The sequence below is a fragment of the Acomys russatus genome, chromosome 13 (genome assembly GCF_903995435.1).
Source record: "Acomys russatus chromosome 13, mAcoRus1.1, whole genome shotgun sequence".
NCBI lineage: Eukaryota > Metazoa > Chordata > Mammalia > Rodentia > Muridae > Acomys > Acomys russatus.
Window position 1 is genome coordinate 70,961,837 of NC_067149.1, and position 12,549 is coordinate 70,974,385.

The 12,549-nt window shown below is 45.7% G+C and overlaps 1 protein-coding gene across 1 annotated transcript in view; it reads right to left on the reverse strand.

Annotated features, from left to right (window-relative positions):
- The window catches only part of Ipo8 (importin 8), a 54,671-nt gene that overhangs the window by 1,798 nt on the left and 40,324 nt on the right, over positions 1–12,549 (reverse strand). Inside the window, exons 17-22 of the mRNA XM_051155621.1 lie at positions 11,349–11,415; positions 9,853–9,978; positions 9,196–9,293; positions 7,256–7,351; positions 5,021–5,241; positions 2,951–3,156 (exon numbers count right to left, since the gene is read on the reverse strand). Of these exons, the coding sequence (XP_051011578.1) occupies positions 2,951–3,156; positions 5,021–5,241; positions 7,256–7,351; positions 9,196–9,293; positions 9,853–9,978; positions 11,349–11,415 (814 nt within the window). The remainder of the gene's footprint in view (positions 1–2,950; positions 3,157–5,020; positions 5,242–7,255; positions 7,352–9,195; positions 9,294–9,852; positions 9,979–11,348; positions 11,416–12,549) is intronic.

The following is a 12,549-nucleotide window of genomic DNA, read 5'->3' on the forward strand; positions in this document are numbered from 1 at the left end:
CCTCCTGCCCATCTAGCCTAACCTGCTTGGTGAATTCCACACCAGTGAGGGACCCTGTGTCAAAAAGGTCCTCTTAGGAGCAACATCCGAGACTGTCCTCTAGCCTTCACATTCACACGCACACATATGTACCTACGCACACCTGAAAACATACACACGAAATAAGCCAAAGTACACAGCACCTCACTCCAGCTCTGCTTTGTGTGAGTGGTTAGGCAAAGGCTGCAACTGGACATCAAACCATCAGGGAACGCACACACAGCACCAATCAGCTGAGAGCAAGAGCTGAGTGACCATTTAAAGCCAGTCCCACAAAAGATGCCCCACCCAGCCAGGCATGACTTGAGAGGCTGATGCAGGAGGCTCAGGAGTAGTTCAAGGCTACACTCAGCTCCGCAGCAGTTCGAGGCCACCCTCTCTCTCAAAAGACGCAATACCAAAATGCACAAAACTAGTTAACAAGACATCCAAACAGCAAATGGACAATAGATGAGGAAAAAGTATTCAACAACCTCAGCCATCAGGGAAATGCAACTCAGCACATGAGTCTCCGCTTCAGCCCTCTCAGAATGGCAGTCATTAAGAAAATACACACCCAGGGCTGGAGTGATGACTCAGCGGTTAGGAGCACTGACTGCTCTTCCATAAGACCCAGGTTTTATTCCCAGCACCCACATGGAGCTCACAACATTCATAACTCCAGTTCTGGGGGCTCCAACACCCTCTTCTGAACTCTATGCACTCTCAGACATAAAATAAATCTTTTTTTTTTGTTTTGTTTTTCGAGACAGGGTTTCTCTGTGTAGCCTTGGCCATCCTTGACTCACTTTGTAGACCAGGCTGGCCTTGAACTCACAGTGATCCGCCTGCCTCTGTCTCCCGAGTGCTGGGATTAAAGGCGTGCACCACCACGCCTGGCTATAAATCTTAAAAATTTAAAAAAAAAAAAAAAATTAAATAAAACAAGCAAAACTGCTGGTGAGGAAGAGAAGAGAGCCCTTCTGGTGTGCTATTGGAAACGTAAATCACCCAAGCCATTAGGAAACTAGTGTAGAAATTACTAGAAAACTTAAAAAGGAAACTTGTAGCCAGGTGTAGTACCCAGGGCTATACAGTGAGTTCCAGGCCAGCAAGAGCTACATAGCAAGACCTTGTCTCAAAAATCCCCATCAGGCTGGTAAAGGCACTTGCCGAATTCACCTGATGACCTGAGCTCAATCCCTAGGGCCTCGTAAAGGTAGAAGAGAACTGATCCTGCAAAGCTGGGCTCTGGCCTCTATGTGCACACACCTCTCTCTCTATCAATCTCTCTATCTTATTCCCGCCCCCCCCCCCCGAATCTCCCCCTCTCAAATTTTTTAAATATACTTTTAAAAAATACCTAAACCAACCAACCAGTCAATATTCCATATGACTCAGATACATCACCCATGGATATATACCCAAAGAATCAATAGAAACCTGCACACCCAAGTTCACGGCAGGCTGGATTATGGCATCAGCCTAGGTGTCGTCAGTAAATGAACAGACAAAAACTATGGCAAAAATAATAAAAACGTAAAGCCAAGTGTATGCCTGTAATCACAGCACTGGAGAGGGGAGACAGGAATATTCTCATGTGTTTAAAGACAGACTGGGAAAGAAAGAAAGAAAGAGAGAGAGAGAGAGAGAGAGAGAGAGAGAGAAGAAAGACTGAAAGCAGAAAAGGTATGGTATGAACATACAATGAAGCACTAGCCATAAAGAACGGAGGATGTCACTTCCAGCAAACAGGTGCGCTGAGGACCACCATGTTCAGTGAGATGTGCCATCACACACACACACACACACACACACACACACACACACACACACACACACACACTTTAGTAGACGTGCTGGGGCGGAACAATAAAGGCATGCTGGGGAGGGACAAAGTACGACAAAGACTAACAGGTGACACTGATTAATTAAGCCTCCACCCTAGCAACTGCTAATAACATAACTAAGAACCCGGCTTAGCAGCACAGGGCTATAACCCCAGACCTGGGGACAGCAGGGCAGAGGGTCATGGGTTTGAGGCCAGTCTAGTTAGACACCAAATCTGCCTTTCCAACCTCTAAAGCAGCGATAAAGTCTCTGTTGTGGTGAGATGTTGTCAAACGTCAGTAGATCCATGCAGCACAGCGCTCTATCCAAGACCTTCCCATAGTAAAATAAGACAAAACCTACGTGGTAGCTTTACAAATAGGGCAGGAAACCATGGTTTGGGAACAGATAGATGGTGCAGATCTAATTGCAGATGAGAAAGACACCTATGCTAGTTAATCATTAACAGGAAAGTCTAGTTACGAACCGATGAATAGCTAAGAGATTATAAAGAAACATAACATGCTAAAACACAATTCTATCGTTATTAACATGTTTATTCAAAGGAAGAAAGAAGCAGGGAGATGGGAAGGAAAAAGGAAGAGTAGTTCTGGAAATAAGTTATCACTTCAAAAGATCTACTTAGCATTTCAGAAAATCCAGAAGCTCTACCCATGCTAAGGTGGGAGATGAGTAATTTTAAATCCCTTGTTTATTAACAAACTAGGATGATTCCTATTCATTGATAAAAAGTATCAAATCTAAACTTGTGGAAATCACAGAATGTAGCATGCAATATATAGGTGTGCATTTTATGGAAATTCTAATTTTTCTCAACTAACAGTGTCTGATGGTGGTGTTGTTGGGGGGGGGGGTTGTCTTTTGAGACAGGGTTTCTCTGTGTAGCCCCAGCTGCCCTGACTCACTCTGCATACCAGGCTGGCCTCGAACTCAAGAGATCTGCCTGCCTTAGCCTCCCAAGTGCCGGGATTACAGGTGTGCCCCATCGAGCCCGGCTTTAATTTTTATAATGGTAAGTTAGTAATAAGTTATTGTTTAAAGGCTAAAGCAACTACAGTGAGAAGCATAAGTAAAGCTTTACCATCGTCCTCCGCGTCAGCTCTCTCTGCTTTTGAGCGGTCCTCACGGTTGAGTAGCTGCCGTGTGGCACACACGTGCTTCAGGCCAAGGAAGAGGAAGAGAATGGAGGGGAGAAGCTGCGCGGCCACAGCATCCACAGCAGGAGGTCGGTTCTGCAGCTCCAGGAGGATGCTCAAGCCAATTATACACATCTTCCTGTCGTGGTGCCTGCGGACGTGGAGAGCACGCAGATGCAGTCACAGAGGACAAACCCTAGAGCACTGGCCCTCACCCTTCCTAATGCTGCGACCCTCGTGCTGTGCTGACCCAAACCAGAAACTATCTTCATTACTACTTCATAACGGTCACTTGCTACCATTATAGATCATAATGTAAATATTTTTGGAGACACTTAGTCACGACCCACAGATTGAGAACCACGACTCCAGAAAAATCTAAAGCAAACAAAGTCCTGTGTAAACCAAGTTCTACAAACAGACCAACAGGAAAGTCAGGTGTGGCAGCTCAGACATATAACCCCAGCACTGTCAAGGCTGAGGTGGGAGTATTGTAAATTCAGGGTGCAATTTTCAAGGCCAGCCTGGGCTCTATGACAAGACTTAGCTCCAGGAGGGGAAAGGGCTTCTCAGAGTCTGCAGTGAGCACGTGAACCTTGGGTAAGCCAGTTATGATTCCTGAAAGCTGCAGCTGAGTGTTAGTCTGTACGTCTCCTTGCCAGCAGGAGTTCTACAGAGCGGGAAAGAGGAAGAACTCTCCAGACTGTGCTCTCTTAGCCTGCAGAGATCCTCTAGCCACACCAACCTCAGGTGCCCAAAGCTGTTTCAAAACATCAGCACCTAGCACGCTGACCTGACTACACACACATCTGCCATCAGCCACTGCTGTAACAGAATAAAAAATTAATTCCAAAGGAAAAATAATTGGCTAATTTATATAAGACATAGTTTGTATGAAATATTCTTTTGTTTTAAGACATCAAATATTAAAAGACAAAAGTTAGAGGAAAAAGTTCAGTGTTAGCAAGAGCAATTGCTGCTCTTCTAGAGGATCGAAGACTGATTACCAACACCCACATCAAGTGGCTTTTAACCACCGACACCACCAGTGCCAGGAGATCCAGCCCTTCTTCTGGCCTGTGAGGATGCCCAAACATGCACAGCATACACATGGCACACACCCACCCCCGCCACACACACACACATATACGCATGAATAAGAGTAGATCTTAAAAGCTCAGGACTCAGGAGGCAGAGGCAGGAGGACCAGATGCTCAAGGCCAGCCTGGGCACATGACGTCTGTCTTTCTGGACTCAGGAGGTGAAGGTGCTAGAGCCACACAGTTTAAGGACAGAACTGACCCCTGAGACCTGTATTCAAACAACCTCCACACACACCACGACACAAGTGTGCCCACATACATACCCTGGCACGTACACAGAATCAGTCATTTTTTAACTATTCCTAATTTCCAAAAATGTAAACGACGTTGGAGTGATGTTTTTGTGCGCTGGGTAAAGACTGTCTTTGTAACATGCACCTGCTGACTTCTGCACCAGCTGAGGACAGCCGGGCTTTGTATTGTTAAGCATCACCTGTCCCAGTATTTTGTAAACATTGTTCTCCACCATCTTTTTATTGGTTAAATTAAGAGCTGAATGGCCAATAGCTGAGGCAAGAGAGGGAGGCAGGACTTCCGGCAGAGACAGGAACTCTGGGAGAGAGGTGCTAATAGATTTGCCCACAAGACAAGAAGTTGGATGTGTGAAACTGATGAGCGGTAAAGAACCACGTGCAAAATACAGAGTAGGATAAATGGGTTAGCACAGGCTGCACGGCCAGGTGGGGCCAACAGTAAGCTGAGGCCCAAAGCTACTGGAAGTAAATGTAAGTCTCCATGTCACTGTTGAGAGCTGGGCGGACAAAGAAAGTCTGTGTGGCTTTAAAATAACACACTGAAACAGTTCCCAAGACACAAAGATTATCTTGCAGCCCTTCACCGTATTAAAAAAGCAGACACATTTTTCATCCCCCAAAAGCAAAGTGATGTAAAAGCAGGAAGGCAGATACACACCCAAGGAAGTAATCGGTGTCGTTCATCCACTGGTTGATGAACTGGGAAGTGACGGGTCCAGGGTTGTGTGGCAGCTGGACTTGTTCCAGTGTGCGGAGCAGCAGCTCAGGGCTATAGTAGAGAGCCGCAATGGCCACCTGAAGACACATGGTGCGCAGCTCGCTGGTCTTGACCCCACGGGTTAATCTCTCTAAGACGAGCTGAACAAACAGCGGGATACACTGGAGGGCAGGACAGAAGCAAGAGTCACCCACATATGGCCGCCACAACACTCCCTGAAAGCCGAAGCAGGCTGTGTCGCCAGTAAATGAGCCTTTGTGACAATGAAGTATGTAGAAGACATTCAAAGACCTAAACGCCCTCAAAATCAGAGACTTAAGTAGACAGCGAGTGATGGGCGGAGAACTCTCTTCCCACTATATCCACACGGGAGCTGGCTGCAGACTGCCTAGGAGCTCCTGCTCTGAAGTACTTCAGTCAACCACGCCCATGTTTAAGGTGGGTGACAACGATGGGGTTTATGCCAATTTAGAAGTAAATGAATGAGACTAACATGATCAGCTTGTCTCTAAAAACAAAATCCTACTGCTACACATGAAAGCTCAAAAATGCTGAAAAGGGGGTGTGGGTCTCAGGCCCTCTGACTGCAGTGCTAACTTTGTGGTCTTGGATTTCACTATATCATCTATGTCTCATATCAAATACATTAAAAATCCCAAGCCATGATGAAATAATTAGTTAAGAATCAGTAAAATCACAAGGAAATATTAATTTTAAAACACTCTTTCAAGAGCCAGACGTGGTGGCACACACCTATAATCCCAGCACTCAGGAGGCAGAGGCAGGCAGATCTCTGAGGCGAGGCCAGCCTGGCCTATAAAGTAAGTTCTAGGACAGCCAGGGCTACACAGAGAAACCCTGTCTCTGGAGGAAAAAATTCTTTCTGACGAGTTTTAAAACGAAAGCTTAACAAATATTTACTATGGCACGTAAAGCCACCAAGAGTTAAAGGAGCTTTTATATTTTACAACCAATATAACAGTCATCCCTTTCTGTTACATTAAACCAAGACTGATGACTTAGGAAAAAATACTTATAAAAACATTGTATCTAGTAGCTAATGAATGAACAAATGAATGAAAGATCGCCGATAACAGCAGTCACATCACAGATAAGAGATCCTGCCCTCTTGGCAGAAACAGCTCTCAGGTATTTCCACCTGACTCTGACCCAGCCTCTAACTGCAGCAGCAGCTGACAGGAAACCCGGAGAAGCATGACGTCAGGCTGTACCCGAGGACGCCATGTGCCATGCAAACTAACATCCAGTCACCCACAGTCCTCAGCTCTTTGGCAGTCTTGAACTTCCCAATGCCTTGGCAACCCAGACAAACGCAAACATACGTGTCATGCTGCGGACTCTGACTGACCACACCAGGGTCAGACCAGATGAAGACAATGGTTCGTCTCCTTCCTACTTACCAAATCCCTTCCTCCCATTGCAAGACATGCCCTGCACTAGCGTTAGCTAAACAGCACTTTCAAGACAATCAATATGGCCTTAGAGTTTAGAAAGCAGAGCCATTCCATAGTCAACTAGGAAAACAACATGAACACACCTTCCTAGACACATTCCAGACAGTCACACAACAATGGTCTCTGCTGGCTTTGTTTGGCCCATTTTCCCCTGTAGCTGACCCTATGACCATCTCTGCCCACCCACCCCCCTGCAGGCAGCTGAGTTACATTACTGCTGCCCGTTAGCCTCCCTACCCAGGGAAGGCTCACCCCGCTCCCTCCTGTAACACTTTCTCTTGCCATGAACCCCTTCCCCCCCTTCCCACAGACTTCCTCACACCTCTACCAGCCACAGCTTCCTCACTCATCTGCAGAAGACCCAGATCATTGGTGGTACACTAAGCAACCAAAAACCGTGCCCTTCCATCTTGGCATTTCTCTGCTCAAGGGTTCTGTTTACCTGCTCAGAGCAGGGTCTGAAATACACAATCCCCATTGCATGTGCCCATTTGTGTGTTTGTTTTTTCTTTCTGTCACTGTCTCTACTGTTGTAAATGTTTCTGAGCCATTCTTTTTTCTGTTATTCAAATTGGATTTGCACCAGCAGACACAAACTCTGGCTGCCTTTTCACTTTTCTGTCACAATCTAAGTAGAACACAGTCAGGCAGTAGCACTGTTGTGTGCGTGTCCGGAGGACATGCCCCTGACATGGAGTACCTGGTCGATGCCCCGTCCTCTGCACTGAAGGATGATGACTTCCAAGAGTTTGGCAGCGTGGCACTCAGCTTCCTCTCCCACATCTCCACACAGTATCTGGAGTGACAAGAGAGCAAGTCCACACATGGAAGCAAGGCCCTGTGAGTTCAGTCACATAGGTCAGTTCTGCCGCTGCAGGATCTCTCTTTAGTCCTGGTTGGCCTGGAACTCACTATGTGGACTGCCTGGCATCAGGCTTGGCGAAAGCTACCTGTCTCTGCCTTTCAAGTGCTGGGATCAAAGGCCCGTGCCATCACACCCTCCAAGGATCACTGTTTTTAGAAAAGCAACTTGGTGGGTGGGTGGGTGTGGTGGCACACACCTTTAACCCCAGCACTGGGAGGCGGAGGCAGGTGGATCTTGCTGAGCCTGAAGCCTATCTGATCTTTGTTTGCAAAAAGGCAAAGAAACAAGATGCATCTTGTAATTTAAAAATGAACGGTGGAACACACACCTGAGTGCAAACCTAGTTCCAATGAGGGAGCTCTGAGACCTCAAACAATTTACCAAGTAGCGGCCCAGTGATAAAAGCGGGGATCCCTAAGGTGTTTAGGATTAAATAAGGTGAGACATGCAGAGGAGCTCAGATCATTGGCTAAGCAAGAGATACTGTCTTCTAAGGTGTTGTCCCTGGCAAGATGCCAGCGCTCCTGTAAACAACCTTAAGGAAACTCACTGAGTCAACGGAGGGGAGGGGGTGGGGGGAGGGTGTTGTGCCACACAGGACACTAGTCAGGAAGAGAAGGAATCACTGGGAGTTGGAGCTGACCCGTCATACCCGCAGGTTCTCTATCCATGGGTTCATCCACCCATAAGCCAAATGATTTTTTAAAGCTTAGATCTGCACTGAATGTGTACAGACTGTTTTCTTGTTTTTCCCTGGCCCACATGGCTTAGGAACTATTCACATAACACTATACTGTAAAAGGAACTTTTATTCACCCATTCGCCCACTGCCTCCTTCTGCTAAACTAAGTCTCATCCTGGAAACTTCTAGCCTCTGTACAATCTAACGTAGGCCTAGAATGTTTTCTGCCTGTGAGACTTACTGCTGAATAAGCTCACTCTTTCTAGCTCTTTCTGAACTCTGGCTGGCTGGTTCAACTCAGCTGTTCTGGCTCAAAATCCTCTCCCAGCTGACTGATTCAACCTGGCTTCTCTCAGAGCCTCTGAATTGCTCTGCTTGGCCTCAAACTAACTCCAGCAATCTGTTCCTTTTCACTCTCTGGGTCATTACTGCAGTCGCCTGAGTATCCTATTCTGTAAAATCTTTCTCTGATTCATCACCTTTACTGCCACTCAATTACACATTACTTTCAAACATGGGTGCTTCCTTCTACAAACTAGCTTTTCCTTTGTTGTTTGGGATTAAAGGCGTGCATCACCACACCTGGACCTAGGCTTTTCTTTACCTGAAACTTGCTCTATATCAGGCTGGTCTTGAACTCAGACCTGCTTGCTTCTGTCTCCTGGATTAAAGGTGTTTGTATTCCAACCAGATCACACAGACCTAGGCAGCCTTTGGATGTGATCTCTTGCCAGAGCAGCCGTGTTCTGAATTAACATTCCTCTACATTATACTGTATTGGGTATTACAGAAGTGAGTTAAAGTCCATATCGAGATGTGCTATGGGCTAAGAAATAGCACATATGTTAGTTACGGGACTGGAGGACTCATGGAGTCTGGTCTTGGAATGGTCTCCATGGACACAGAGCGATGGCTGTGTTAGAAAATGTCAAAGTACAGAGATACTGAAGTGACATAAGCACGAAACTTTCAAGTTAATACCATCACACACTCATTTTTAAAGCAAAATCGATAAATCTATTGAGGTAAGTAATATAAACTAGACACCCAAAGCTTACGGAGAATCACGTGACAACTGGCAGGATGTACTTACCTGCCTGCACATTGTGAACAAGACTTCTAAGTGCTTTGGATTTGACAGCAGGGTGTTGGTGTCTACTGTCACGTAATTATGCAGGAGAGGCATCATGTCTGGGGAAAGATTCAGAATCTCACTGAGACTCATGCGACAGGAGCAGACATGAACACTACCCACTGGAGCCACATTTCTGCAGCACTTGAACACTGTCTCCCTCAGCAATCACCAAGGCTAGGAATGGCCGTGACATGCCTGCACTATTATTGATGCCCTAGGAAGGTAGAAATGCTCACTGCTTATGGGGACGACACTTCCACCTTTGCCGTCCTCGGGTCTCACTGTCTCACTGCACTCAGCACAGCCTGACACACCGTCCCTCCTCCCACTAGAATGCAGAGCACAGAGCAAGGCAGCTCCTCACTGCTGGTGGCTGGCTGAGAACAATGCTCAGCGCGGAGCCGTGCTCAGAAAGTACTTACTCGATTAGCACAGAGAGCATGGACAAGACACATAGCCCATGCCTCTGCCTGCCTAGGGGCTCAAACGCTGCTAGAACCACCCCAGCCCTTTCCCTGACAGGAAAAGGGAAGCACCTGATTGGTACGGAACCATCAAGCATTGAGGGAAGTACACATAAATAGAAAGAAAACCTGTTGTATAACCAATGCATGCCTGTAAAGTACTCGAAGCAAGGCGGCTGGAAAACTTCATATAAAATGCCCAGGAGCTGCCACATCTGCGGTGAGACAGCATGGCAGGTTAGACTGTACGCCAAGGAAAAGATTTCCTCATAGAATTCTAGAAGGGAAAAACCTCCAGTTAGAATGTGAGGAAATAGAAAGATTAAAGGGGACCACACAGAGGACTCCAATACATCCCTCCCAGGGCCACACATGCCCCGCTGAGCACGCTCCTCAGTGGAATCAGCCAGAGAGGCTGCCTCCACTCTTACTGAGATCTGCCCTCTTCTCACCAAAACAACAATCTGCTCAGAACTGAAAATACATTTAAAATTTCTACTTTAGGCCATGTGTAGTGGCATATGCCTTTAACTCAAGCACTCTGGAGAAAGAGGCAGGCGGATCTCTAAATTCAAGGCCAGCCTGGTATATATACCAAGTTCCAGGCCACCCAAGGCAAGCAGGAAAATTCTGGGGGGGGAAAAATCAAATTTCAGCAGGGGCACAGTGGTGTGTGCCTTTATTGTCATCACTTGGGAGGCAGAGGAAGGCAGATCTCTGTGAGTTCGAGGCCAGCCTGGTCTACGTAGTGAGTTCCAGGACAGCCTGAGTTACACAATGAGACCCTGTCTCAGAAACAAACAAACAAACAAGAAATCAAATTTCTATTTTATAACATAAAATAGTTTTATCTATAAAATTATATTACAAATATATAGGAGAACTATATTAGCATTAGCACGTTCTTTACATTACAGAACTTACAGTGTAATCAGCACCCTTTGTTTACCTCAGGACACTTCATACCCTCTATAAATGTTCTGTATTCACACGCTCTAGCATTACTCTCAGTCAAAAGAAAACTATACCCAAATGTTCCATCAGAAAACAACAGGGCAGTATAAAGAACGCTCGTCACTATCTCTGAGCAAAGATATCTGAAACACTTGCCTAGTTTTGCACACTTTCCAAATCCCAGACTAAAGCAATTTCACCTGAATCCCACCCCAGTCCCTCTCTTCCTCTGTCTTGCTGCCTGTCTCCTTCCCTCCTTGCCCGTGCCTGCCCCACTGTGGACTTAGGTAGCTCAGGCTGGCTTCAAACTCAGTAAGCAGCCAAAGATGGATGACCTTCAACCTCTGACCTTCCTGCCTCCACCTCCCACATGCTGCCCTACCCATGGCAGGTTACTGGTGCTTCCTGCCTGCCAGGCAAGCACTCTACCAACTGACGTATAACCTTCTTAAAATGTAAACATTACATTCTCCGTCTTTTAAATTTTCTAAAACCAGAAATTCTTCACTGGACACATTAAGAGTTTACTGCTGAATTAAAATATACCTTGCTATTATATCAGAAAGCTGAGTTTTAAGTTCAAAAAAAGCAAGATCCCTGTCAAAACTATCTACCTCTAAAAAATACATTTTGAGTTCATCAGATCTGAACACAACAACCTCAGTTTACCTTTCGTCTGAGCTCTGCACTTACCAAAGACATGCTTCTGCAAGACAAGGTCGATGATTCGCAGGCAGATGTTCTCCAGCTGCTGTGTGATCTAAACACAAATTCACGGAGCCTGAGTTTCACTGTGATCATTCTAAAGTTCACGGATAAGTTAGTATTATCCCAATAAAATATCCACAAGGCATTTTTTTGAAGGTGGAAGTTGCAATCTTCTTGTGAGAAGGAAATATGTAAAAGTACAAGGAAATTCTGAAAGTAGACCAATGATAGGAATGGAAGTGATATCATGGAAAATTAGGATTCAATGCTTCTTTACCTCATATTCTCCACTACATAAATTTCTAATGGGTCAAAGGTTTCTATGTAAAAAAATAATAATAACATAAAAAAAATACCAGAAAAAGTAAAAGAACCCTGTATAACTATAAAGAAGTAAAGAAAGTCACAACCAAAACAAGAACTTAAAACACTGAACTTCCTGACTGAAAAAAAAAAAAAAAAAAAAAAAAAAAAATCAAGTATTCCTGCATAAGGCCAGAGCAGACCAAGACAAAAGACCAATGGACTAAAATACTGTCAAGTGGTGTCACAAATAACACAAAATTCCCTTTATACGTAAAATCTAACAATGTGACAGAAAAACAGGTTAAGCCTATAAAAACACAAAAGCCTCAAGCTCATAAGGAGATGAGATGGTCACTCTCACACATGGTGAGATTATAAACTGATGTGACACTAAAGCTGTGTCCTAAACGTAGGGTAGGAAAGACATGCGCTCTGATCCTGGGGGGCACACTCACATATAAACATCACCTCAGGAAACTCATCCGACACCCCACACCCTGGAACTCGAATGGAAAAGGTCATTCAGTGTGGTAATGTGTGACAGTAACAACCAGTCTTTCCACAGGGAGCGCCAGCACCTATTCACTAAGAAGATGGCACACACATGAGCGCATGCTTTCAACTATTTGCTGGCTGGCTGGCTGGCTGGCAAAAATCAGAGACCGTTGAGTCACACCTGTCAGGTAGAGCTAGAGTGTGAAATGTCGCTAGGCAGTGCTACCCTCTGAGCAAAGCAACTGCCACGTCCCTCAGATCTGCTGTGACTGCTGCCTGAACCCAACAGGAGCTGACGTTCTCACAGAAGGAGGGTACGGGGAGAATCACCAGACCCAAACCTGAGAATCCTCCTGGTCACAGCAGCCAACTCTGCCCCCAGTGC